The sequence below is a fragment of the Microtus oregoni genome, unplaced genomic scaffold, assembly GCF_018167655.1.
Source record: "Microtus oregoni isolate MIOR12 unplaced genomic scaffold, Mior012 000141F_ref0000236, whole genome shotgun sequence".
Lineage (NCBI taxonomy): Eukaryota > Metazoa > Chordata > Mammalia > Rodentia > Cricetidae > Microtus > Microtus oregoni.
In genome coordinates, this window is record NW_024544791.1 from 1,379,782 (window position 1) to 1,406,242 (window position 26,461).

The window sequence follows — 26,461 nt, forward strand, 5'->3', positions numbered from 1 at the left end:
AGACTACCCTGGCTCAGCAAGCCAGGAATCGTCCTGTCTCCATCTCCCTCAATCACAACTGAAATACCCCATTTCTTATATGGATACAGGAGATCCATACTCTTGTCCCTCCTGCTTAAAGAACAAGCACTGTGACCAACTGAACAGCCTTCCCAGCTCCAGCAAACACGATCTTACCTGTACACTTCCATTACTCCTGTACCAAGTCCAATTTAAAGGATGACCATCGTGGCATTCACACTTCAGGACGGTAGAATCCCCCACGTAAGTGATCAATGGCTTATTTTTCCCATGAACGCTGGGTACTAAGAAGAAGGGAGAAAAGTGTTTATTACTGAGACTGTTTAATCAAAAGAAATGTACTAAACTTGACTTTCCCTACTTCATTTTCTAACCAATGCACAGTTTTCGTCACACAGTTCTGATTGTACATACAATGAAACCACGGTGTAGCCATCGGAGACAGCAGCAGTAGAAGTGGTTGGATAACCCGAATGGGATTATACAACTGAAGGAACAGCCTCCAGTGATTAAAATTAGAACCATTCCAAGCTTGCAACAAACAATGACATGCTTGAGATAAGAAAGAAACTTCCTGTTTCCAAGGCCGCCCTTTCTTCTCACTTACTACGATAGTGGGACCCCTCTTCGTAGCTTTACCCTCACCTTGCTAGAGTAAAAAGGCAAAAGGTGCAGGCTAGGAAATTTTTTTTTTTAATATTTTTGTTTGTTTGTTTTTTACGAGACAGGGTTTCTCTGTGGCTTTGGAGCCTGTCCTGGAACTAGCTCTGTAGACCAGGCTGGTCTCGAACTCACAGAGATCCGCCTGCCTCTGCCTCCCGAGTTCTGGGATTAAAGGCGTGTGCCACCACCGCCCGGCTTAATATTTATTTATTATGTATACAATATTCTGTCTGTGTATATGTCTGCAGGCCAGAAAAGGGCACCAGACCTCATTACAGATGGTTGTGAGCCACCATGTGGTTGCCGGGAATTGAACTCAGGACCCTTGGAAGAGCAGGCAATGCACTTAACCACTGAGCCATCCTCCAGCCCCTAGGAAATCTTTTAATTGATGCAAATTTGTAAACAGCCAGCAGAGCTAGAGAAGTGATAATGCAAAGGAACAAAGGAAAGTCAAGGGGAAAAGGATAGGGCTCTGTGCTGGCCTAGTGTGCCTTGCAGAGCAGCAGGGTCAAGGGGAAAATTAAAGAAGAGTGTTAAAAACAATGAGATTTAGATACATATTTATATCATGTCAAAAGGACACATACCAACATTATTATGGTAAATTCCTTAGTCAAGAAAGTTTGAAGCATATACAATTAGGAACAGGAGCATTCAATGAAAAGTCACGAGGTGAAAGTTGTCCCTCATCATTTCCACACTGACGGTGAAGATGGATCAATAAAGATACTTTGTTGATTTTCCTTTTTCCTAGTTTCTCTAATTTTAAGTTCTTTTTAATTTTGTGTTTCCCAGCAGTTCATTAAACTAATCAGCAAGGATAGATAAAACTAACTCAGCTAGATATAATTAATCAGCAACAGATAAAACTACAATGTCTAAATGTCATATTCGACACCATATTATGGTGTGAAAATTTCTAGATAATTTTAACTTTCAGTGCAGAGATTAGAAAGATTTCAGCTGCCATAGCGACATTTCTAGATTAAACATGTCCAAGCGGTCTTAAATTTTCTCCTACTGATGTAACTGAGCGTTTGCATGACGCATGAACTGTGAAGATGGAAAAGGGGGAAAAATCAGTAATGATTGGAAAAGAAATTATGATGTTAATTAACCAGACAAGGAGCAAGAGTCAAAACCAGTTTCTTTTCTGGGTTCTGTCCTCAGGTAAGCAATGCACTAGTGACAGAGACCAGCCTTCTGTAGTTTACTGTTTAAAGAGAACCAAAATTGTTGGTTTTGATACAAATATATATCATCCTTGTCCTCTTTTAGGGCTACTGAGCAGCAATGTGACATAAGGCAATGTCAACACTAAATAAAGAATGGTGTGGATGATGAAGGAGGCCACCCATGAAGATATAAGTGCTTCCATAACCAAATAATGTCAGACACAGCAATGTCTTAGGGCAATCTCTAAATCAGAGGGTGTGAAGGTTTGAATCTCTGGCATTTACATAGCCTCTGGCATTTGAATTCTTAGTCCCCAATTGGTGGCTGTTTGGGGAGGATCAGGGTTGCCTGGCTGCAGGCAGTCGTCACTGGAGGCAGGTTTAGAGAGCTTAAAGCCTTTCACCTGGAGGTTTGCTTTTTTTTTTTTTTCCTGCTTCCTGCTTGAGGTTTAAGGTGAGAGCCCTCACCTTCTGCTCCAGCCGCCACACCTGCTGCTCCAGGCTCGATGCCACACTTCCCTGCCGTGATGGACTCTTTCTTACACCTCTAAAGACACCAGCACAGATAAACTCTTTTGTGTATAAGTTGTCCTGGTCACGGTGTTGCCACACTGATAGGAGGAAACGAAGGCACTGACTTTTTACTCACTACGGGGGTGGGGGGTGGGGGGGGTATTTTTACTTATCACTAACTATGGGACGTGATTAGAGATGGGTGTGTGTAACCAGACTAAGGAGCTGGGATTCCAATTATCCCACCCAGAAGGAACAGAGCTGACCCCCTGGAGGAGCTCAGCATTCCTTTGGCTAACTCACTCCCTGGCACATCTTACTGACTCCTGCTCAGCAGTAAATCCTTAAGACAGTCTTCAAAGATCAGGTATACATGTTGGAAGGAAGCCAACACAATGTTCCAATATCGTGATGAAGAGATTTAGGGCCAGGAAATAAATATCTGACACATAATGACAGCTTTGAAATAAAGGTATCTGATGGGTAGTGCATTATACGCTTGCTATGTTGTTGTACAGGGTTAAATAAGAGTTCCTCAAATGGAAAGGGCTTGGTACATATTGGGATTATGCCATGGTACAGCTCCCTTAAGTCAAGCTTTCCATTATTAATGGTTATGCCCTTTATATGTAATGTCATTAGCCAACTTAATAAGAATAATTACTATCCTGTGCGATATTTAGGTCAGTTAGCATTTTTTGGAGCAGAGGAGAGATAAGTTCTACAGGGGAAATTCATCTATTTATGTCTTAGAACTGTGACAATGTCTGAAATCACCCAAGAACAGGGAGAACTTTAAACTGAGTCTCTCCATGAATCACCCGCACCATCTGGAACAGGCGATGACGAAGACAAATCAAGATGAGTAAACAGGAGAAAGAGAAGAGTGGAAAATATTAGCTCCGGACCCCAGTGAGAGCCCTAGTCCATTCAAATATCACAAAGGAGACAACCCCTCGGTGAAGCCATGGGACAAGTTTTCCTACTGTTCTGGCCACACAGTGATGTGGGAGTGTCATATATCAATCTGTTGATTTCATTGGTTAAGCAATGAAGAAACTGCTTGGCCCTGATAGGTTAAAACATAGGTGGGAGGAGTAAACAGAACAGAATGCTGGGAAGAAGAGGAAGTGAGCTCAGAGAGACGCCATGCTCCCCTCTCCCGGGCGGACGTGATAGCTCAGCTCTCTGAGGCACACGCGATGAAGCTCCGACCCAGGATGGACATAGGCTAGAATCTTTCCCGGTAAGACTGATGCTACACAGATTATTAGAGATGGGTTGATCGGGATATGAGAATTAGCCTGTAAAGGCTAGAGTTAATGGGCCAAGCAGTGTTTAAAAGAATACAGTGTCCATGTAAGTTAGCCAGGCGGCCGGGGTGCTGGGGATGCAGCCCCGCCGCACCTATTACAACAACACAGCAAGTGCTAGGTAAGATTATGTATGCATGTTGTAGTCTAGCATAAATTATAACAAGTTAAACCAGGATGCCAGCTAGGTTCTGACTGATAACAAGAAATCAAACTGGATAAAAAGATCAAAACAAGCTTCCTTCTAGACATATGCAATATGTGGCACTGATAGGATACAAGGAAAAAAAATCACTTTACATATGATTATGAAACCTAAAAGTAAAACAGAAATACCCCACTTACAACATACTGTTTATAATGAGAAAGAGACAGGGGAAAAAGTTGATAGCAATTTGATAAAACCAAGAACTAAAATTTTAAGAAAATAATTTCAATCTAAATATACTTAAATGCAAAGGGGGTGTTTAAGAGGCATCTCTCCTGTAGGTGTTCTAACCTAAGTTAGGCTACTATATGCCAACATCATCAGTCTACTGCCTCAGAACTCGTTTATAAATCCAGATGGTTCAGAAGCTGAGGAAAACAAGCACTGTGAGAAATTGGAAGCAGTTCTCAGATCAAGGGAATAGCAGAGCGTCTGTCTTGATGCTGATGTAATAAGGACATTTTAAGTTATTGAGGAAAAGAAAATGATTAAATGTCAAAATGTTAAAGGCTCAGTTGGGTGGAATCCCAGAACATTTTATTTTGATTTATTTCATATGGCAGGGTCACTTTCTTCACTAAAAACTGATGCTGAGAGCTGCTAAGGCTGGGCAATGGTCTGTGGACCAAGGTCTCCATTAAATTCTATAATTCTTTCCTTTCATTTAACACTCCTCTGGTTTCTAGCCTTAGAGAGCAGAACTGGCAAGACTTACTCATACTGCAGCACACGGACTTATCTGTTTTCTAGAACTGGGCACTGAGAGACATAAATAATTCCATCCATGTTGACTCTTGTTTTTTCCCAGTTCGGATGAATGCACTCCCTTCTCCATAGTCGTAAACACTAAACTGAGTTTGGGTTGTAGTATTTTACTTTGATTGAAGCTAGTAAGCCATAGCTGGGAAGAAAGGAAGGAAGGAAGGAGGGAAGGAAGGAAGGAGGGAAGGAGGGAAGGAAGGAAGGAGGGAAGGAAGGAGGAAGGGAGGGAGGGAGGGAGGGAGGGAGGGAAGGAAGGAAGGAGGGAAGGAAGGAGGAAGGGAGGGAGGGAGGGAGGGAGGGAAGGAAGGAGGGAGGAAAGGAAAGAAGGAAAGAAGGAAAGAAAAGAGCTACACATGCTGTAAAGTCTTCCCAAGAATTGAAACAAGCATGGTTTATATTCCTGGCTAGCCAATAATCACATGATCTGGCTCCCTTTTTAAGCATGGTTCCCTATCTGTGGTTTTTGCTATGAAGAAGGAAGACTGGAAAGTAAGAAACTCAGCTGTTCCAAGATGTCCAGACAAAGCACCCTCAACCTCCCGGCTCCACACCACCTTCTCATAGGGCTTCTTTACAAATTATCCAGCATCTGGTGAGCTCTATAACTGATGTGAAATATGGTAACACCTCAGTGTTTGAGTGCTGGTGGTTCATCTTAGGGAGCAGAGGGCTCACCATTGTTTTCGAAGGTTTCGGTTAAAGAGCTACAGACCAGAACTTGCCTATCCTTTTCTGAAACCACAAGGTCCCCTCCAAACCTGAAATAGAGTTGAGCCACACCTCTCAAGGCCCACGTGGAGACGCAGAAAGGGTACTTTGAAAGCCTTGGTTCATTGACTTCCTGTGCCAGGCTCAGCTCACCAGTAGGGAAACACTGCTCCAGAGCCTAGCTTCTAAAGCCAGCACTAGTCAGGGCCACAGTTCTGCTATCCCCAGCTCTCTACCTTCTAGACACTCTATTTCTCAAACTCGGCATGGGTCTTAGTTAGGGTTTCTAGGGCTGTATGGGATGGAATTATATATTAATTATATATTTGTAATGCAGATAGATAGATAGATAGATAGATAGATAGATAGATAGATAGATGTGTTTGTGATAGAGGTTGTGACTGGGTAGCCTTGGTTGGCCTAGAATTTGACACAAAAACAGGCTGGCCTTGAAGAGATCCACCTGCCTCTGCCTCCAGAGTGAGGAGATTAAAGGTGTGTGCCGCCCCTCCTGACTCAGAAGTATTTTATTTTCAGCTGTATTGAGGGTCACAGTTTGTTCTGGGCCACGCTCTCATTTAGAAACCTTTGCTGATATAAGGACAGGGTGATAGTATACCGAGACTTTATTTTAGTGCTTTGAAACTGAACAAAGTGGGGTGCATGGGAGTCTAGGACAGGAGGGTGAAATGTCTAACTCAAAACTACTGAAAGAGGGGCTCAGATTACCCAGTGAAAGTAGCAGCTCTCTATTTGCAAACGTGAAGCTCTGTATTTGTTCACTCACAGGCTAGAACGCTGGTCCAAATGCCATGCTCATTTCAAGGGCAATTAAAAATGATCCTACAAAGCAAAGGCAGCAAAGACACCGTGAGGCAAAAGGCTACTTTCCCACACTTCACATGGGAAGAATTCTTAGGGAAGGCAGCTATCTGATGCCGGACCAGTTACAACACATGCTATATGACCAAAATCATTCGACTTCGGCCTTTTTCTGTCGGGTTTGCTTTGGTTTCTGTCAAGACAGGATTTCTCTGTGTATCCCTCATTGTCCTGGAACTAGCTCTGGAGACCAGGCTGACATCAAACTCAGAGATCCACTGCCTCTGTCTCTTTTTTTTAAAAAAAATATTTATTTATTATGTATACAATATTCTGTCTACATGTATGCCTGCAGGCCAGAAGAGGGCACCAGACCTCTTTACTGATGGTTGTGAGCCACCATGTGGTTGCTGGGAATTGAACTCAGGACCTTTGGAAGAGCAGGCAATGCTCTTAACCTCTGAGCCATCTCTCCAGGCCTGCCTCTGTCTCTTGAATGCTGGGATAAAAGGCGTAGGCCACCACCACTAGGCATATTTGAGATTTTCAATACTAATGAATATTACAGAAGTTTTCTCTCTCTCATAACATTTGACTTCCCACTAAGAAACATTCATGCCATCATTCGTGGGTGGGACATGATCACCAGCATATTAGCAGCTCTGCTTTCTTGCTCCAGCTAGCATCAATAAACACAGAATCAGCAGAATATATATATATATAGTTTGGTCATGCTCATCAGTAACATTGTTGTAGAATATTTGTACACTGTGTAAAAGTGAACTGCTTTAATTGGTGTAATGAAAGGCTTAAATTGTTAATCTAAAAAGATGTTTTAAGGTCTAAAAAGATAAAGTTTTTTAGGATGGTAATACAAGTTATGATAAAAAGTGGTTTAGGTATAAAAACATCTGAACTCCCTAAGGTAGGATAGATAATACAGTACTTTCTCCAACTTTCCCAAATGCCAATGGACTGGACACAATAAACCCTGTTTCCAAAGACAAAAACAAATAAAAAGAATAATCTGACTCAATTTACAGCAGAGGATGAAACTAGCTTTTTATCCATATTTATTCGTAATAGGGATAAGCAATGATCATTCTCCCTAGGGAAAACCATAAGCAAGTCATGGAGATAATATTTATAAAAATATTCACTACTATATATGCTTAATAGACCTAATAAAATAATAACTATGACTTAAACTGTTGTATAGATGTCTTTAAATTCTACTCAAATAAAATTATTTCTCAAAACAGTAATCAATTTTAAATAAATTACACAGAGTTATTATTTTTATCAAGGAATCTCTGAAAGGACCCAAATTACTGATTTTACAAATGTCTTCAGGATATAGTACATACTTAAAAGCTACATTAATGGTAAGCAGGCATTAAAATAAATGAGTTGAATTAAACTCTTCAAGCAAATTTTAAAAGTAGACATACAATAGCTTTTTCCAGCCCTGAAAGAGATGATGAAAACTTGCAATGGAGTTAACCGTGGTGGCGCATGCCGGTCATTGCTGGGAAGCTGAAGAAGGAAGATCAGAAGCTAAACAGTCTGGGCTACATGAGACCCTGTCTCAGAAACAGATAAAAATAAAAAACCTGTGGCTGGGAGGTCAGAGGCCCTGGAGGAGCCTATACAAAGTAAATAATTTTCTTTCGATGTAACTACATTTATTACTATAGCAATTACTTAAAACTGAAGGGACATAGAAATCTAAGAACGTAATGTCGTAGTTATAAATACTGACCTTTGATATTAAATGTTCCTCTGAGATTCTTTTCTCCATCAAAGAAGCAAGAATAATTTCCCATTTGCTTGCTATTAAAAATGATGAACCTAGTGATAATAAGAATTATTAATACAAGCTTGCTTCTTATAAATATTTAATACAAATGAAGTCATCAATCAAACTTTTAAAACAGAAATAATTCTGTTAACAGGAAAATTGAAATGCTAGCATAACATTCAAAGGACCTCAAAAGGGACAAATGCTTTCAGTAGAAACGTATTTGAACTGGCTATGTAGACCCTCATGTACATACCTATACTGACTGAACAAGGTGTTTCCCACTCTGGTTGTATTGAAAACATCAATATTCTCCAGAAGTTCATCATCCTTTTTCCAAGTCACGTTCACTGAGTTCAAATCCCCAGATGGCGTGAACTGGCAGAAGAGCTCCAGGTCAGAAGGCTTTTCCAAAGTAATGTTTTTTTCTACTGGTGAACTGGACTCGTCTGTTCATTACAAAAAAAAGACAAGAAAATGTGTTATGAAAAGTTATCTTTGTGGGCGAATTCAATATATGGCTCTGTATATATGAATGCCTTTTATAAACAATATGCATACAAATTATATAAATTTTCAGCAGTGGTCTACCGACAAAACACTTAACGCCCTTCATGCGTCTGAAGGCTAGCTCTACCACAACGCAGCTCTGCTGCCCTTTTTTACTGTCCTTTATCAGCAAAGCTGAAGAAATGATCCCTTGTGACATTAATAGACGCACAAAAGCCTAAGGCTGTCATATCTGTCTCCTGAATGAGACAGAGGAAAGAGCTCTGAGAAACGTCCTGCACATGAGGTGACACGCACTGGCAGGGGCAGACCCGAGCCTTGATTTCCCTTCACTCAGGAAGTGTACACCCTTGGCAGTTACTGTAAGATTTGAAGACTGAACTGATGTGCTAGCTTCCCTCACTCTCCATTTTCATAAGACACGGAGAACTGTTTCGGCTATCCTGGGTCTTTGGAGCTTCTTTATAAAATTAAAGATGATTTTTTTTTTTTCAGCTGGGTACTAGTGGTACACTCCTTTAATCCCAGTGCTCGGGTAGCAGACGCAAGTAAAATCTCTGATTTCAAGGCTACCCTGGTCTACAATGAAAGTTCCAGGACAGCCAGGGTTACACAGAGAAACCCTATCTCAAAAAACCAAAAATAACACGCGCGCGCGCACACACACACACACACACACACACACACACACACACATTCACTTTCTGAATACCAGCACAGAAATTTTGAAGGAGATTTCCCTGAATCTGTAAGACCGCTTTTGGTAGGATGGCCATTTGCACAGAATACATCCTACTAAACCATGAGCATGGAAAGTCTTTCTGTCCTCTGGCATCTTCAATTTCTTCCTTCAATGCCTTCAAATTTTTATTATACAAGTTACTCACTTCCTTGGTTAGATTTATTCCAAGATACTTTAATTTTTGAGGTTAATATTAATGATAATGCTTCCCCAATGTTTTTCTCAGTGTGTTTATCGTATTATGATATATTTATCTTATATAATAATACATTTTTATTATATATAAAAATACAGATTTTTTTTGTTGTTGCTATTTGTTTAAATTTTGTATCCTGCTACTTTGCTGAATGTGTTTATCAAGGGTAGTTTTCTGGCAGAGTCTTTACAGTCCTTTATGTTTAAGAATCATATCATCTGTAAATAAAGATAATTTGACTTCTTTATTTTTGTATCTTTTCCATTTCTTTTACTTGACATCAAATACCATATTGAACAGGAGACGAGGGAGATTATGTCCTTGACTTATTCCTGATTTTGGTAGAAATGTTTTTTTTTTGTCTCTTTTTCTCTGTGGATAATATTGGCTCATGACAGGAACGGGTAACTTTATTGGATTGGTTGGCCAGTAAGGTCACACCGACCCTCAAATATCGCCATTGCTCTTGGTTATGCTCCAGAGCTCGACAGTAAAACCCTATTGCTGGGGACATCATATATTTGAGTCATGGAATAAAAAAAACCTGGCTCTGACCTGGAGCTTCACCATTACCGGCTCGCTTTCACAGTGCTGAAAGCTGTTATCCGTGCCACTGGAGGAGGAAAGAAATCAGTCTGGCCCAGCTGTGGAAGCCTGGCAAGCTATACCGACAGGAATAACAGCAGCATGAATGTGGTGGGAGTACCAGTTGCTTAGTGACGGTGTGGTGGGAGTACCAGTTGCTTAGTGACGGTGTGGTGGGAGTACCAGTTGCTTAGTGACGGTGTGGTGGGAGTACCAGTTGCTTAGTGACGGTGTGGTGGGAGTACCAGTTGCTTAGTGACGGTGTGGTGGGAGTACCAGTTGCTTAGTGACGGTGTGGTGGGAGTACCAGTTGCTTAGTGACGGACTTAGGGCCCATTCCTCAAATGAAACCAAACCTGGCAGCATTACCAGGTCCAAGCCTCTGTGGGGAGACAGATATAGGCTGTAGGTGAGAATCTACTACTGTGACTCCCAAACCTGCTCCCTGCGGAGTCTCATTATTTTGTGCTGGGCGGAATGATAAGTATCCCCTTATTTGGTCTCCAGCTGGCAGTGCTGTGTGGGCAGGTGTAGCCTTGCTGGAGTAAATGTCACCAAGGCTTTGAGAGAATGTCACTGCTCCCTGGAATTGTAAACTTTATTCTTGGTCCCATTTTATACCTCTGCTTCCTGACCACAAGGAAGTGAGCAACTTCATTCCCATAAGTTCTTCACCTATGACGTTCTGCCTGACCATGATCCAGAAACAATGGAACCAGCCTCTCAGATCATGACGCCAAATAATGCCTTCCTCCTGTTCTTATGTATTTATCACAGAAAACTCTTTCATATAGATAGATAGATATAGATATATGCAAATATATACACATGTACTTTTTGAAGACTATAATAATAAAATACAAAACTTATTTTGATCAAAAAATATGAGTTTCTGAAATCTTTTAAGTAAACCCTCAAAATGACTTGACTGTTGAAAGTCCTCTCCTCTGGGCAAAGGAACAGTCTGCAATAGAGAATTCTTACACCATGCCTGAGCCTACATGACCACAAACCTATCATTTGCCCTGTTGTTTCTCCTACAGATGATTGACTTTTACATCCCCATAAATGGCCTTTCGCTCCCTGTCCTTCCACTATTAAGATGTTAAACACATAAATGTAGAGAAAAAAAAGTATGTTAAAACAAAATGTCAAGCCCAAGAATTGAAATGCAAATTTAGATTGAAATGTAGTGATAGGAGTGGCGGGGCTGCGTACCCAGCACCCCAGCTGCCTGGCTAGCTTATGCCCCGAAATAACAACACACAAACTGTATTCATTTAAACACTGCTTGGCCCATTTCTATCTAGCCTCTTCTCGGCTAACTCTCGCACCTGGACTAGCCCATTTCTAATCATCTATGTAGCACTGGTCTTACCGGGAAGATTCTAGCCTACGTCCATCCTGGGTTGGAGCTTCATCGCGTGCATCTTCCTGGGTGCGGGGAGCATGGTGTCTCTCTGAGGCGTCTGCCCCCGAGAGGAGAGCTGTCGAGTCTGAGCTCACTTCCTCTTCCTCCCAGCATTCTGTTCTGTTTACTCCTCCCACCTATGTTTTAACCTATAAGGGCCAGCCAAGCAGTTTCTTTATTGCTTAACCAATGAAATCAACAGATTGATATATGACACCCCCACATCATTGAAACAGTTTATTTGTGTGAACTAAAGAAATGCTGACTTTATACAAGAACAGAGAAAAGAATCCTAGTTTGTCCGCTATGTTCAGCTAGTCCGGTTTTATCCCATGCTTTTTCAGACCCAGGCCAGCTGGCCTTGGTGAGATCTCGATAGAACATCCCCATTGTCTCAGTGTGTGGGTGCACCCCTCGCGGTCCTGAGTTCCTTGCTCATGCTCCCTCTCCTTCTGCTCCTGATTAGGACCTTGAGATTTCTGTCCGGTGCTCCAATGTGGGTAGCGGACAATGAGGACTACTGAGAACTCAAGAACAATGGCAGTGGGTTTTTGATCCTACTGCAGTACTGGCTTTGGGGGAGCCTAGGCAGTTTGGATGCTCACCTTACTGGACCTGGATGGAGGTGGGAGGTCCTTGGGCTTCCCACAGGTCCGGGAACCCTGATTGCTCTTCGAGCTGGTGGGGGAGGGGGACTTAATCGGGGGAGGGGGAGGGAAATGGGAGGCGGTGGCGGGGAGGAGGCAGAAATCCTTAATAAATGGATGAATTTTAAAAAAATAAATAAAAAGCAAACAAACAAACAAAAAAGAATCCTAGTTTGTTTTCTGTTGCTGGGATTAAACTTTCTGACCAAAGGCAATTTAGGAGAGAATGGGTTTATCTGGCTTATAGATTACATCCACCATCAGAGGAAGCCAAGGCAGGAGCCAGGCAAGAACTGACTCAAAGAGCACAGAGGGATGCTGCTTACTGGCTTTCTCTTCCCTGGGTTGATCAGCTTGTTTTCCTATAAAAACCTGGTAACATATACCCAGAGGTAACAACACCCATGTCAATGATCAAGGAAGAAAATGCCCCACAGATACACCCACTGGCCAATCCAAAGAAGGCAACTCCTCAACAGAGGATCCCCTATCTGATGACTCTAGTTTGTAACAAGTTGACAAAAATTCAACACAAATAGCATTATCAGAGACTGAGGAGGGTGGAGGCGAGGGGAGGGCAAAGGACAGTTAACATGCATTGGGGTATGGGTAGATATTCTAATGCTCTATTGCTCAGAATAACCAGAAAATACAATTAACTGTGACCTTCAAAACAGCTAGCAGATTTTGAATGCTACCAAAACATGATTTTTGTTTGAGGTGGGAATGGATTTGGCAATTACCCTGACTCAATTAACTGTACTGTGAAAAGGTCTCTTAAGCCATATTCAGACTGAAGAACATCAAGACCATTTGACTCTGGTGTTGAATATCATCTGTCCATTTGCACAGATAGAGTCTTGCAAACCAAAAAGCAAAGTTATTTGGGCCATCTCTATTTCCTTTGTAACCACTCACAGGCCACCACTGCATTTGACCTGATACCTCTGTGTCTGGATAAAAATCTTAGGTGTTCAGTGAATCCTGACTCAGTGCTAGTCTCTACTGACTTGAAGCCTAAGAACAGAATAACATGTGGGTCCTAGGGAAGATGCCCTCCTCACTCTGATGATCAGCTCTAGCTAATGGCTCCACCAAGGCACACAGGACATACACTGGCTCACGACTTTCTTTTGTTGTGTGAGTACACAAGTTTATGTGCCGTCTTCCACTATGGAGTTCTTCACCTAGGGTAACTTGAATCTGTATTCCGAGCCACCCTGGCCTCTCATAACTACCTCAAAAAATTCCTTTTAAGCAATATTATTTTAGATTGACAATATATGCACACTGAAATATCTCACTGTATCTGGTAAGCTATACGACTATTGTAGCAATTAAAATTTCTAATTTAAAAAAAAGTATTCATGATATAAACCTTAACTGCTCCCTCAAGTCACTTTTCTCCAATGACTATTATAATTATAACTAAACCTATCTCTTTCTTTGACAATCTGTCTTTGGTTGGGTTATTTCCAGGAACCTGTAAACAAAGATCTTCCTACCCATAAATCTGGCCACATAGAAGAGATTGATAAGACTCTTGATTAGTCCCGCTTATCCAGAGTCTGTAGCTAATAAAGTCAAGACCTCAGACCAAGGCAAGTCTTCTTTAGCGGCAGGAAAGCTCCATGGTGTAGCGGGTCAGTGTGTGGTACTTCCATATCTATGTCTTTGTTATCTTTTGCCAGGGCCAGGAGAATGATTCCACACTTCTGAAAATTTCTCTTCAGCCGATGTAGTGGTACAGGCACAACAGGCCTTTAATGCTGCACTCGGGAGGGGAAGCTAGGCGAAAAGCAGCCTCCTCCTCCAAGCCTTCTCCACCATGCGGGTCTGCACCCTCAAACCAAGAGCAAAGATAATGCTTCTTCAAGTTGCTTTTGTCAGAGATTTTGTTATAACAAACAAAAATATTCACTATCCAATTGATTAGACACCTTTCATTTGCGAAGCAAAGGATATTTGTAATGGATACCAATTGTGGTTTTGGGTTGTTCAGGGTGGTGTGTGTGTGTGTGCGTGTGTGTGTGTGTTACTGGAGAGCCATGTTTCATGTTTGTTTGGGGTTGTTGAGGGTGCTGTGTGGTGTGTGTGTGTTTGTTTTGCTGGAGAGCCATATTTGTTTGGGGTTGTTGAGGGTGCTGTTTGGTGTGTGTGTGTGTGTGTGTGTGTGTGTGTGCATTGTATGTTTTGCTGGAGAGCCATTTTGTTTGGGGTTGTTCAGGGTGCTCTGTGTGTGTGTGTGTGTTTTGCTGGAGAGCCATTTTGTTTGGGGTTGTTCAGGGTGCTCTGTGTCTGTGTGTGTTGATGGAGACTCAGTCCAGATCCTTGTGTATCCTAGGCTGCTAGTCAAAGGTTTTATATCAACTATATCCTGAGCACCCCTGCCCCCCAGTTCCCTTGCCTCGTGTCCTTATTTTGATATCAAAATGGGCTGATACACATGAAGTCTACAAAGGGCACTACGGCGGCAGGGGAGCCATGCTCAGTGAGCACTTTTCCTCTCACTGTCTCGGTTCAGAACGTAACAAACCCGGGCGTGGTATGAAAAGTTGCATGCTGACTGCATCACTTAGTCGTCATGACAACATCGATGAGGGAAGCAACCACTCCTATTTCACACATGAGGCAAAGAGGAAACTCCCTCACCCAGAGTGACACATCAAGATACAGGCAGCGCCGACCTTCAAAGGTAAGTGTGGCTAAGTCCAGATTCTCCCCTAACCAAGAGTCCATACAAATTCTCAAAGATCCAGAATTCTTATGAAATGACCATCAACTTCTTCACCATCAAACGGTTCAAACCCAAGATTTCAAACGTAATGACAGACGTCCAACGGAACTTAAATTACAGCAGCATACCCAAGTGAGCAAAATGAGAGCTGACCGTCGAGACAAACATATTAAAAGCACTTGCATTTTCAACTAAATGTTCTTCCACAGTGTTAAGTGTAGCATAGCCTCTCCATAGCATGGCCTTTCCCAACCGCCCTCCGCACCTGGTGCTTCACTGTTTCCGAGGACATTTCTACAGTTTGCTTTGCTTCCTGCCAAGGAATCAGAGCAGCAAATCTACACAGGAAATTCTATCCCTCCCCTGAAAATCTTTTGGGGTTAACCAAAAAACTGAATGTGAGCTTCAGAAAAACAACACTTCAACTTCCCTAGCATTGCACAAGAGTAACACCTCTCTGCCGTCTTGAAGTCTTGCAAAAACACACATGACGTCCGCAGCTCTAGGAGTGAAGAAATATGTTTAGTTTCTGAAATATCTGAAAATTTCTGTGATTTCTACAACTTTGGAGGCTGGGGCAGAAGGAACATAATCTTAAGGCTTGCCTAGGCTACATTCCAAGAATTTGTCTCCAGCAAGAATTATAAAATTCAGTTCTTAATAGTAATGCAACATAATAATTTATAGCTGCATAGATATTCTCTTGTAGTCATACATTCTTGGGAGAAACTTCTAGCAACTTGCCACCTTAAGAGGAAGGATGGATACATCTATTCTGACCCTTTAGAACCCAGTATTGACAGTATTTTCAAGAATATTACTGAAAATTTCTACATAAAATAGTGCTTTCGAATATGACTTAAAAGTTCATTAAATTGAAGCATCCTTTCCTGGAAGGAGCAAGGCAAGCTACAGAAGCCAAGTACAGAATGGTGGTGTACACCTTTAATCCCAGCACTCCAGAGGCAGAGGCAGGCAGATCTCTGAGAGTTCAAAGCCAGTCTGGACTATAGAGCAAATTCTAAGATAGCCAAGGTTACACAAAGAAACAATGTCTCAAAGAAACAAAAACAAAAAAGAAAAAAAAATAGGACTTCAATCACCAAAATTTAGAAAGTTCTAGAAACTCAGAACTTTTCGACACATCACAAATGTGGTAAACAATAGCTAGGTATGAGTTTGGTAAGCTTTTCCAAGTTGGGCAGAGAGCTCCAGGGGTTCTGCCTTCTACAGAGGAGGAGACTGGGGGGAGGGGGCAAGCAAGCTTCACCACCTCTCTCTTTACTGGAAGAAAGAGAGCCCAGGGGAGGGGACAAGGCAAGCTTTCTGGGAGAGAAAGCATGACAGGTGGATGGTCTGTAACCCAATAGGCTTCTATCCAGGGCTCAGAGCAGGACCTGTCCCTGGGCCTTGTGCCCCTGGGCCATCCCAGTATTTGTCCTGGAACTGGAAGTCATCTTTCTACACTTTCCCCTCTCTTTTACAAAACAAAAATCTCCAGGCCACTATCTTGTCTCCAATTTCTTATCTACTTCAACTTTCCCTACCTTGATGGCAAAGTTTCAAGTTTGCACGCTAGCTTGGATTGCTTTCTTTCTTTTCTTTTCTCTTCTTTTTTTTCCTTCTTTTTTTTAAAGATGACTTTAGTTATCTATTTGTTTATTTACTTTTCTTAAGTTGCTTTCTACTGCTGTGGTAGCCATGACAAAATGCAACCTGGGGAGGGAAGAGTTTATTTGGCTTTCACGTCCTTATTACAGTCTATCAGGAAAGTGAGGGCAGGTTTTCAAAGCAGGAACAAAAGTGGAGACCGAGGAGTGCTGCTAACAGGCTTGTTCCCCACGACTGGCTCAGCTCGCCCCGCCGGCCATTTTACAGCACGCAGAAACACTCCAGGTTGTCCTCTGACCACTGCGTGAACTCTATGGCACTCACGTGTGTACATGTATGCATGAACACACAGACATTAATAAACGTAAAATAAATTTAAAAGAAAAGGATCTTAAGGGAGGGGTAAAAACAAGGAAAGCAATAGGTGAAAGCTTTAAAGAAAGATCTACAAAAATTACTAGGTTGAGAGAAAAGCCTGAATCTGTGGAGAGTTTGCAGTATAAGGATGAAGACCTGAGCTTGAATTCATCCCACCCACACAAAGCAAAAAGGATGCAGTGGGACAAGCTTCTAATCTTTAGGCTGGGGAGTGAGAGGAGGATCCTGGGGCTTGATGTCCAGCCAGTCTAGACAATCAGCAAGATCCAGGCTCCGTAAGGAATCCAGGGAAAGAGGCTGGAGAGAGGGCTCAGTGGTTAAGATCACTTGTTGCTCTTCCAGTAGAACCAAGTGCAATTCCCAACACCCACATAGGGGCTCAACTGTCTGCAAGTCTTGTTCCAGGGGATCTGATGTGTTCCTCTGGCCTCCACTGGTACCAGGAGAGACATACATGCAGACAAATACCCATAAATATTAAAGACAGAGTACAATAAAAATAAGGTGGACAAAGTTTAAGGAAGCCAGTTAACATCGACCTCTGGCTTCCATATGCAAATCTGCACACACACACACAGAGAATACTATGTAATAGGAAAAAATACTTTAATTTTTATAAAAAGCATACACAGAAATATGTTCTGCATTCCTACCTCTTTTCTATCAAATTTAAAAAAATAGCAAAATTAATAAAAGATCTCAATACACAAATATACACAGACAAGAACAAAAGCTCACAGCACTAAGGGAGGACACGTTGGCTTCTTTATTTTAGTTTTGTTCAGTGTTAAAAGCACAAGGCTCCTATCACCGTCAATTAAAGAGAATAAAATATAAAAGTCCTCCAAAGCCGCCAACCTAGAGAGGTTTGGCTAAATCCAAACTGTTATGCCTAAATCCAAAATGCCAATGAAAACAGTGCTTCAGTTTTGCTACTCACAAAGAACAAAGTTCAAAGAGTCTGATAGTATCTTGTGTGAGTGAAGACACAGGGAAAACGAGGCTCCACCGTGGGTGTGGGAAGGAACAAGCTGTTCGGTTAAGCTGGAGGACAACTTCTCAGGAGCTATCAGAAGTGCACATAATGTCTAACTCAGTAATGCTGCTTCACAGTATTCATTCATTACACAACGCATCCAAAGCTACACCCCTGGAGTTATCTGTAGCGTGTTCATCGTTGTGTAAATTTATAACAGAAAAACATACACGAGCAAGCTCATTAAATACACAGCCAGGCGGTGGTGGCGGATGCCTTTAATCCCAGCCCTCGGGAGGCAAAGGCAGGTAGATCTCTGTGAGTTCGAGGCCAATCTGATCTACAAGAGCTAGTCCAGGAAAGCTAGGGCTATTACACAGAAAAACCCTGTCTCACAAACCACCCGCCCCAAGAAAAGAAGAAAGAAAAGGGGGGAAAAAAGGAAAATATCCTAGCCAACTAGGCCATTACTACTGTCCGTACAAGTAAAGATACTATCTAGCAGCATGTATGCACTATGGCTAGATCAAGAACTGATGTTGAACAATGAAAAGCATGCTCCTCACATTTTCAACAGTTCCCATCGTGTGTCTATACACAGTCTTTCTGCAGTGTAGTTCCGCAGTGGCTAAACCTGCTGCTCCTCGCTGGAGGACGTCAGAGGAGTCCCCAAGCCCCTTGAACGCCTTATGTCACATTCTCAACACTGACTGCACAGCTGGGTAGAGGTGCCGCCTTCCTGCAGTGCTCATGGCTGTCCTGGAGAAGAGACACCCGTAAGGGCTCCTTCCTGGGCTATTTCTCAGCTTGGAGGCACCTAGACAGTGCAACTGTTAGAAATTTGCACCCCAGATCTCTCTGAGGTGGGCTCATGTCTATGAATAACCAGGGGACTTTGGAGAACTTTCGTATTTTTATTCTTTGACAGTGATAGGAGTCTTGTGCTTTTAGCACTGAACGAAGCTAAAATGAAGAAGCCAGCCTGCCCTCCCTTTGTGCTGTCAGCCGGTGCTCGTCCCCTCAGGTCAAATCTTCCACTGTGTGTCACCAGGGATCACCAGCTACGGTGGAGCTGTGTCCTGTTTCCTCTTCCCCTCACTGTGGATGGTAAAGCCCACTCATGTTTTCCTTCCTTGTACATCACCAGTCTTTCTGTTGTCCTTAAAAGACTAGATCCAGAAAAGGTCATGAACAGCTTCCAGCCATTAAAGTAGTCTAGGATCTTCCCTGCAGCAAGCAGTCCGGGAGACCACAGGTGCAGGACCTCCCCCACCTTCCTCCACTCCTGACCCTACAACACGTGTGAGGTCCTGCCTGCCTGTGGCTAGGCAGCAAGGCTGTATTTCCTCATCTCTGGTAACATTAGCAAAACCTGACAGCACCTAAATTAGCATATGTGCACCTCCAACTTCTGCTTATGCTTCCTCCTTCCCTTCTGGGGGCCTTGCCAGGTCAGCTGGTAAACACGCCGTGGGTTGGGTCAACAATGTAAAAAGCTCACCTCAGCCGTCACCAGGCTGATGAAGAAAGCAGCCAGCTGATGTATGGATTTTCATGCCTTGTTTAAAGGACAACATTGATACACTAACCAGCACCATTTGCAGAGGAAAAGAGAAAACACTGAAAGTAACAATATAGAAACATTCTAAAGTGAAGTCGTGGAAGCAAGGACTGCCAAATAGGCCATTAGCAAAGACAGGTTTTAAAAGCCCAGGAATGACACAGAGAGGGGAAGAGACTTTTCTCTCCTTACTAACATCAATTATACTTCTACAAACTTGCTATTCAGGAAACACGGTCTCTAAAATTAACCTGGTCAGGGTTAACGCATTTACTATGGCCTTATTTCACAGATTTTTAATATATCACTTCAAAGCTTCTATATCATCCACCTTAAAGCAGGCATAGCTGTTTTAGCAATACTGCTAAAAGAAAGGAATAATCTGGCATGAAAGTTACTTGGCCCAGCAGAGAGTCTGGCGCCAGGCTGCCTGGGTTCAAAACCCAATTCCCACTTGGGATTTTGGTCAGTTCCCTCAATCTCTTTGTATGTCTCTGTATTCAACTACCAATTGAAATAACAACCGTGCTCACCTCCAAGAATTGTTATGAAAGGATAAAACCTATAAAGAAAAAAATGCACACAGCGCACACTCAACAGGATGAATTTCTCAAGTAAATAATGTCTTCTATTAAATAAGTGAACAACCAGCTTTTTCCTTGTTGCTCTGTTTTTAAACCAAAGGCCACGCATGTTTTCTCATTCTCCAGGCACAGGGCCCCTTTCTCACTAAATACATTTATTGAGTGCAGCCAAAGTTGTCCTTCTGATCCAGGATTTGTAACTAAGATATTCTGCTTGATTCAACAACAACAAAACACACACACACACACACACACACACACACTAATAGAAGTATCATTTTCTAAATGTCCAGAAAGAAAGAAAAACAGGAAGCCAGCAATAGGAAGATGCCATAAGTACTATTTACAAACAAGGATGATGAAGAAATCATTGTTGGAAGAATGGACCATTCATGGAAAACATGAAGTCTGGTCAGTAATTAGCAATGGTGACCCACACCTCTAATGCCAGCACTTGGGAGGCAAGACAGGTAAAGTTTAAGATCAACCAATTTTCGTGAGGCATACTCTTAGAAGGAAGGAAGGAAGGAAGGAAGGAAGGAAGGAAGGAAGGAAAGAAGTCAGGACAGTCCTGGCAGTAAGAAAATGCCTATGGTTCCTATTTCAATTCCATGAACCAGCAAACGTAGCTCCCAACATGAGAATTTTTGACAGGATGGCAACCAAAGCAAAAAGCCTACATGAAAACATAACCACAGCTCGGAAGAGTCAGAATTCCAAAACTGCTGTCAGATCTTTGCTTTTCTTAAACAAACATCATCCAGACCTTTATAAAGGCTTTATTTCGTAAGAACTATGGCAACAGAAGAAAGCTTCAGAGTCAAAGTCTTCAAGTGTCTCCATGTCAAACAAGGCTTTCTTTCATGGGGACGACAGGCAGACTGTGAAACGGTAAGGGGGAGAGTAGACGAACAACTGAGTACACAGAAGTCATGAACAAGCCTCGGCGCCAGCTCTTAAGATGCATTTTGGTGCTTGTTCAGGCTTGGACAAAGTGAAGTGCGGCGGGTACAAGGAAGGGAGAAGCCAGGAGGACATGTGCACAAATCAGGGCAACAAACAAACCCTGGGGGACTGCGAACAATGAGCTCTTTCATGAGAGGAGGAATCTGGCTTCAGGTGAACTGTCAGATAGAGCAGCTAAGAGTTAAATCAAGAAAAGCTAAGTGGTAAACCTTCGGTAGCTTAGGTAAATACCTAGAACAATTTAGTTAATAAAGTATTCCCTGCTGTGGCCCTGAGCATTAATCCTTGATTTCCTGGCACCAGGCTGTGCTGAGTGAGACTTGTGTCCTGCAATCCACTCTGCCAGCCTGGCCAAAGAATTTGCAAACAAATGTTTCTCACCTGCGTCCCTCTTAAACAAACTGATTCATCGGCTCATACAGACAACCAACAATTAGAATACACACAAAACAAAAAGAGCGAGTCATGACGCAGGAATATGGGGCTGACTTTTGCAAGAATAAATTCCAAATGCTGAATCGAGAATATCTGGGGAGAAACAAGAGCTGATGAAGTTTTTTTTTTTTTGTTGTTGTTGTTGTTTAATGTTCTATCAAAAAAACTCAGCACACACATTTCACTGGCATTGGCTTGGAAAATTTGCCTCAAATTTTCGGGTCATATGAAACAAAGTAAGAAACAGTTCAAGACTGGTGAAATAGTAAAAAAAAAAAACTATCTGGAAAAAAAAAGCAGAATACTAGTAACTAATAAATAGGCAGAAAGAGTTTAGATTCCAATTGTGCTGTTTTGATGTTTCTGGAACAAACCACTCTTATTAATTTAAAAATTCTGTAATCATTTCACATATTGAAAACCAAAGCTGGGCCAGGTAGTTGTAGAACACGCCTTTAATGCCAGCACTTAGGAAGTAGAGACAGGAGGATCTCCATGAGTTCGAGGCCAGGCTGGTCTGCAAAGCAAGTTCCAGGACAGCCAGGGCTGTTACACAGAGAAACCCTGTCTCAAAAAACCAAAGCTGGGAAATAGCAAAGCAGTGACTTAACACATTTTAAAAACTTATTTTGGCATTTTACTATTTGAGACGTGATCCTCTTACCTATCAGTGATATATTATGGCTCTCCAAGGAAAGGTTTGAGTATTTTGCCATCATTTCTTCTCGAACAGGTAGACTTGTAAAAGACGAATCTGTAAGACAAATTACATGTGGTTACATTTACGATATCCTTGCCAAGACTAGATGATTATTTAAAAACCAGCTTGGAGCTAACCCAGATAGTTTAGTGGATAAAGGTGCTTGCTGCCGAGCCTGGTGACCTGAGTTTGGGTGTGTGTGGGTATGCACACATGTACATGGATGCTATACATATGCATGCTAAAAAAGTCTGTCCAACGTTCTTTTTCTAATAAAAATGACTTACCACTCTTGGGCACGACTCATGTAGAGATTATAGTAAAGAAATAATACGGTAAGTCCGAGACAGACGCCACTCACCCGGTGCTAGTTAGGAAGAAGTGGGTCAGAAAGAGCTATGGTGACTGCCATCTGATCTGGAACGTTGCAAAGCATACATCCCCTCATTTGACAGCCCTCTTTTCCTGGCCTCCCGGTCTACTGTGACATTTCTCATTGCATGTTTTAGTCCTCAAACGAGCATGGGACCCTTTCAGATGGCCACCACCACTCATTCTGGTGGTGGTGACTGTCATTCACACTGTCGGTTATAGGAAAGTGACAGCAGTCGGGAAAAATGCCGTGTGTCACTTTTATCCTGACTCCACTTAAGCAAGGATAAAAGTACCTGGTGTGCAGTGTGTGCTGGCAAAGAGCAGGACGTGGGGTAAACTGGATCCCTAAAAGCTAATGGATGATAAAGTAACTGTTTGGGCCCCGAGTGATTGAGTCATTAATATTTCAGAAGCACTTATCCCTGGTATTAGTGTCATGAGCTTGCGTCTTTCATACAAGTTAGCACAGGATCTACAGAAGGTAAGCTTGACCTTGGAGATGGCATGAAGGTCAAGGAGATCAGGCCTGGGAGGGTTTTCCCCTCTTCACCTCCAGGTATCAACTCTGGAAAAACCTACCTAGATCTACAAGAAAACAAAGAGAGGAAGGGGCTTCAAAGGCTGAAGTTCACCAAAATCTCAGCTCACCACAGCTGAAAGAATAAGAGAAGGGAAAACAAGACACCTGACGCAAGAGAATCTGGAGCATTCCAGAATATACTAGCTGCTGTGGCCATTTCTAACTAACAATTCACATATTAAAAGATATACTCAGAGAGCTGCAAACCTGTCACTAGCTGAAACTAACATCACATCTTCGTTAAAATGTCAATCTTTTTATTATTTTATTCTGCTTTTTGAAGGCAGGGTTTTTCCGTGTAGCCCTGGCTAACCTGGAACGCGCTCTGTAGACCAGGCTGGTCTTGAACTCACAGAGATCTGCCAGCCTCTGCCCTCCCAAGTGTTAGATCAAAGGCGTGTGCCACCACCTCCTGGCTAAGCATCGGCCTTTATCAGGTTCTACCTTCCACTGAACGTGCAAAAGGATTCCTTCAAGAAGCAGCATGAGCAATTGCTATGAGTATAAAAAGCAGGCAAGCGGGGCTGGAGAGATGGCTCAGTGGTTAAGAGCATTGCCTGCTCTTCCAAAGGTCCTGAGTTCAATTCCCGGCAACCACATGGTGGCTCACAACCATCTGGAATGAGGTCTGGTGCCCTCTTCTGGCCTGCAGACATATACACAGACAGAATATTGTATACATAATAAATAAATAAATAAATATTAAAAAAATAAAAAGCAGGCAAGGAGGCTAGGACGGGTGAGTTCTTGGTTTGGACAAGATATTCTGTAATCCTCATGGCTGTAAACCTCATGGCTTCTACACCAGGACAGGTGGCAGTGAGGGGCAGATTTAGCAAGCATGTGTATGTAAAAGTAACTGGGGAGGGCTCAGACAGATGTGGTCCAGATGCATCCCTGAAAGGGTTAGGCTGATTCACAAAAGGAAATAAAAATGAAGAGGTAGGAACTGCATGTCCCAAGCTGAGTTGGGCCAGTAGCTGGTGACCTAAAGTATCAAAATGCAATTGATAATAGCTCAGCACTTTGATGACAATGTCTCCACCATAAACCTCAGTTCTTAGAGAAAGCGGCGGGGAGGGGAATTAGGAAAAGTCACACAAATCCTGAGTGATGGTGCCAAGTTCAAAACATGCATTCTTCAGGGTATTACAATCACTTTTTTTCTTAATCATTTCTGGACCCTTTCCACCTGGCTTTCTCTTCCAGGTAACTGATGAAACGCCAGCCTAAAAGAATCACAATGAGTGGTTGTTGCAGAGATTAGAGGACTATTCTTCCTCCCTCTGAGGGGAGATGATGTGTAAAGATACTGCATCAAAGAACTGAGTGGCAACCTAATTTTCAACCCATTGTTACTTGATGCAAAAAAATATGGTTTTATATTACGTTTTTAAAACAAGTCTTGTGTCGGGCAGTGGTGGCGAACGCCTTTAATCCCATCCCAGCACCCTGGTGGGATCTCTGTGAGTTCAAGGCCAGCCTGGCCTACAAGAGCTAGTTCCAGGACAGGCTCCAAAGCTACAGAGAAACCCTGCCTTGAAACAAAGAAAAACAGGTCTTGCTAGAGGGGCTTAAAATTTACAGTAGTACCACCATGGAGTGGAATAAAGGTTACAAGTGTCTCACATCTTTAACTGTGTGCTTTGTTTAAAAGAAGCAGTCTGGAGAGGGTGTAACAAGGAAGAAATGCTAGAAAACCGGGAGGAGTCTTAAGAACTGTTTGTTTCTGGAAGGAAATCTTCAAGTGCATCTTCTATAATAACTACTTCCTCTAAGCCAGGCTTGCTAGTGCAGGCCTGTAATCTTTGCCGTTGCTCACAAGGCTGAGGCAGGAGGACTGCCAATTCTGGGCAACTCCATGAGTTACGGCTTCAAGATAGTCAATGAAAAGAGGGCTGAGACACCAGAGGTAGATATCACTTCCCATGCATGTGCGAAACCCTGGCTTTCACCCCCACTACTAAAAAAAAAAATTTAAAGATTGTACTCTCTAATATTTCTCTATCGCATCTTCTCTAGATTTTTTTTAAAAGTTGATTTGCATGCATGTGTGCTTGTGTGACTATGTGTATCGCATGCGTGCAGGAGCCTGTGTAGAGCAGAAGGAGGCACCAGGCCCTACTGAGCGTATAGATTCATGAGCTGCTGGGTGGGTGCTGGGAACAAAGCCAGTTCCTCTGCAAGAGCAGTACTTGTCTCTTAACCACAGAGCCTCTCTCTAGGTCCTCCTCATTACAGTTTAATATTTTGGATTTAATACTTTTTGTTTTAAATGGCATAACTCAGGGGTTGCCTAGCATGTACTGTTCAATCTACAGGACTGCAAAAAAGAAGTTCTAAGTTATTATTAAATTAAATATATTATTCTGTATGCTTGATTTGCATATTTATTATTATAAATACTTAAGATTTTGATAAATCTTTATTTTAAAATTCTGACACACAATAGTATAAATACACAATTATAAGAACTACAACTTAGGAGCAGGTAAAATATACTACTGAAAAATCTAAAATATGAAAAATCAGTATATTTTTTAATGGAGGCAACAATCTATGCAAGAATAGAACTGCAATATTATGGCTTACCTACAGCTTTAAAACATCGTATTACCAGGTAAAATCCTGCTCACGAACAATGCATTTGGAATTACATTTCTAGGCATCTAGTATTTCTATCCTCTTTCCTAACTGTAGTACGAGGGAAAGAAGCAGGGGTGGTGTGTCAGGATACTCGGAGTTGTGGGCATATTCCAGAGTCTGTTGAGGAAATTATGAGCTGCCAAGGATACAAGTCAACCTTTAACAGTCCCAGACAAAGAACATTCCAGGCAGGTAACTAGTATGGTTCAGATAATAAGAGAATTACTGGACAGAAAGGCCATTTATCATTGAGCTTTAAAGAATAAAACTCTGACAGCACAATGTGTACTTTTACATGACCTCCTAAAGCATTCCATAATAACACCAACAACCAAGCGTTACTCAGACCAAAAAGTAAATGGCGCAAAGACTGATAAAGCTTGGCTCTGAGTAGCTACATACTCAACCCCCCCCCCCCCCACCCCGGTTCCCGATTCAGTCTGACTGCTTTTTAGAATCTACAAACATTCCTGTAACCCCGAGGTCCTGTTCTGCAGAGTTTACACATAAATATTTTAAAGCATAGATATCAAGTCTGCATTCACAGATAACTAACAGCCTCCTGCCCCTGCCCCGGGTCTACTCTGAGGATCACTTTAGGAAGAAACCTCACTGCTGGGTGGGCGACTGAAGTGTGAAACAAGAAACCAGCTATGGCTTGCTCCTTGCCCCTGGATATATGACAGAGGCACTTGGAGTATTTAGATCAATCAAAACTCCCTTTCGGGTTCTTAACTTGTGTAACTCAAAGGCCAAAAAAGATTTTATCTTGGCCTGGATGTGATGGTACACGCCTATAATCTCAGCACTTGGGAGGTGGTGGCAAGGAGAT

General features: G+C 42.3%; 1 protein-coding gene across 1 annotated transcript in view; it reads right to left on the minus strand.

The window, feature by feature from the left end:
- Positions 1-26,461, minus strand: part of Emb (embigin) — a 46,512-nt gene that overhangs the window by 13,318 nt on the left and 6,733 nt on the right. The window contains exons 2-5 of the mRNA XM_041646704.1: positions 21,993-22,082; positions 8,246-8,438; positions 7,951-8,039; positions 178-305 (exon numbers count right to left, since the gene is read on the minus strand). Coding sequence (XP_041502638.1) covers positions 178-305; positions 7,951-8,039; positions 8,246-8,438; positions 21,993-22,082 — 500 coding nt within the window. The remainder of the gene's footprint in view (positions 1-177; positions 306-7,950; positions 8,040-8,245; positions 8,439-21,992; positions 22,083-26,461) is intronic.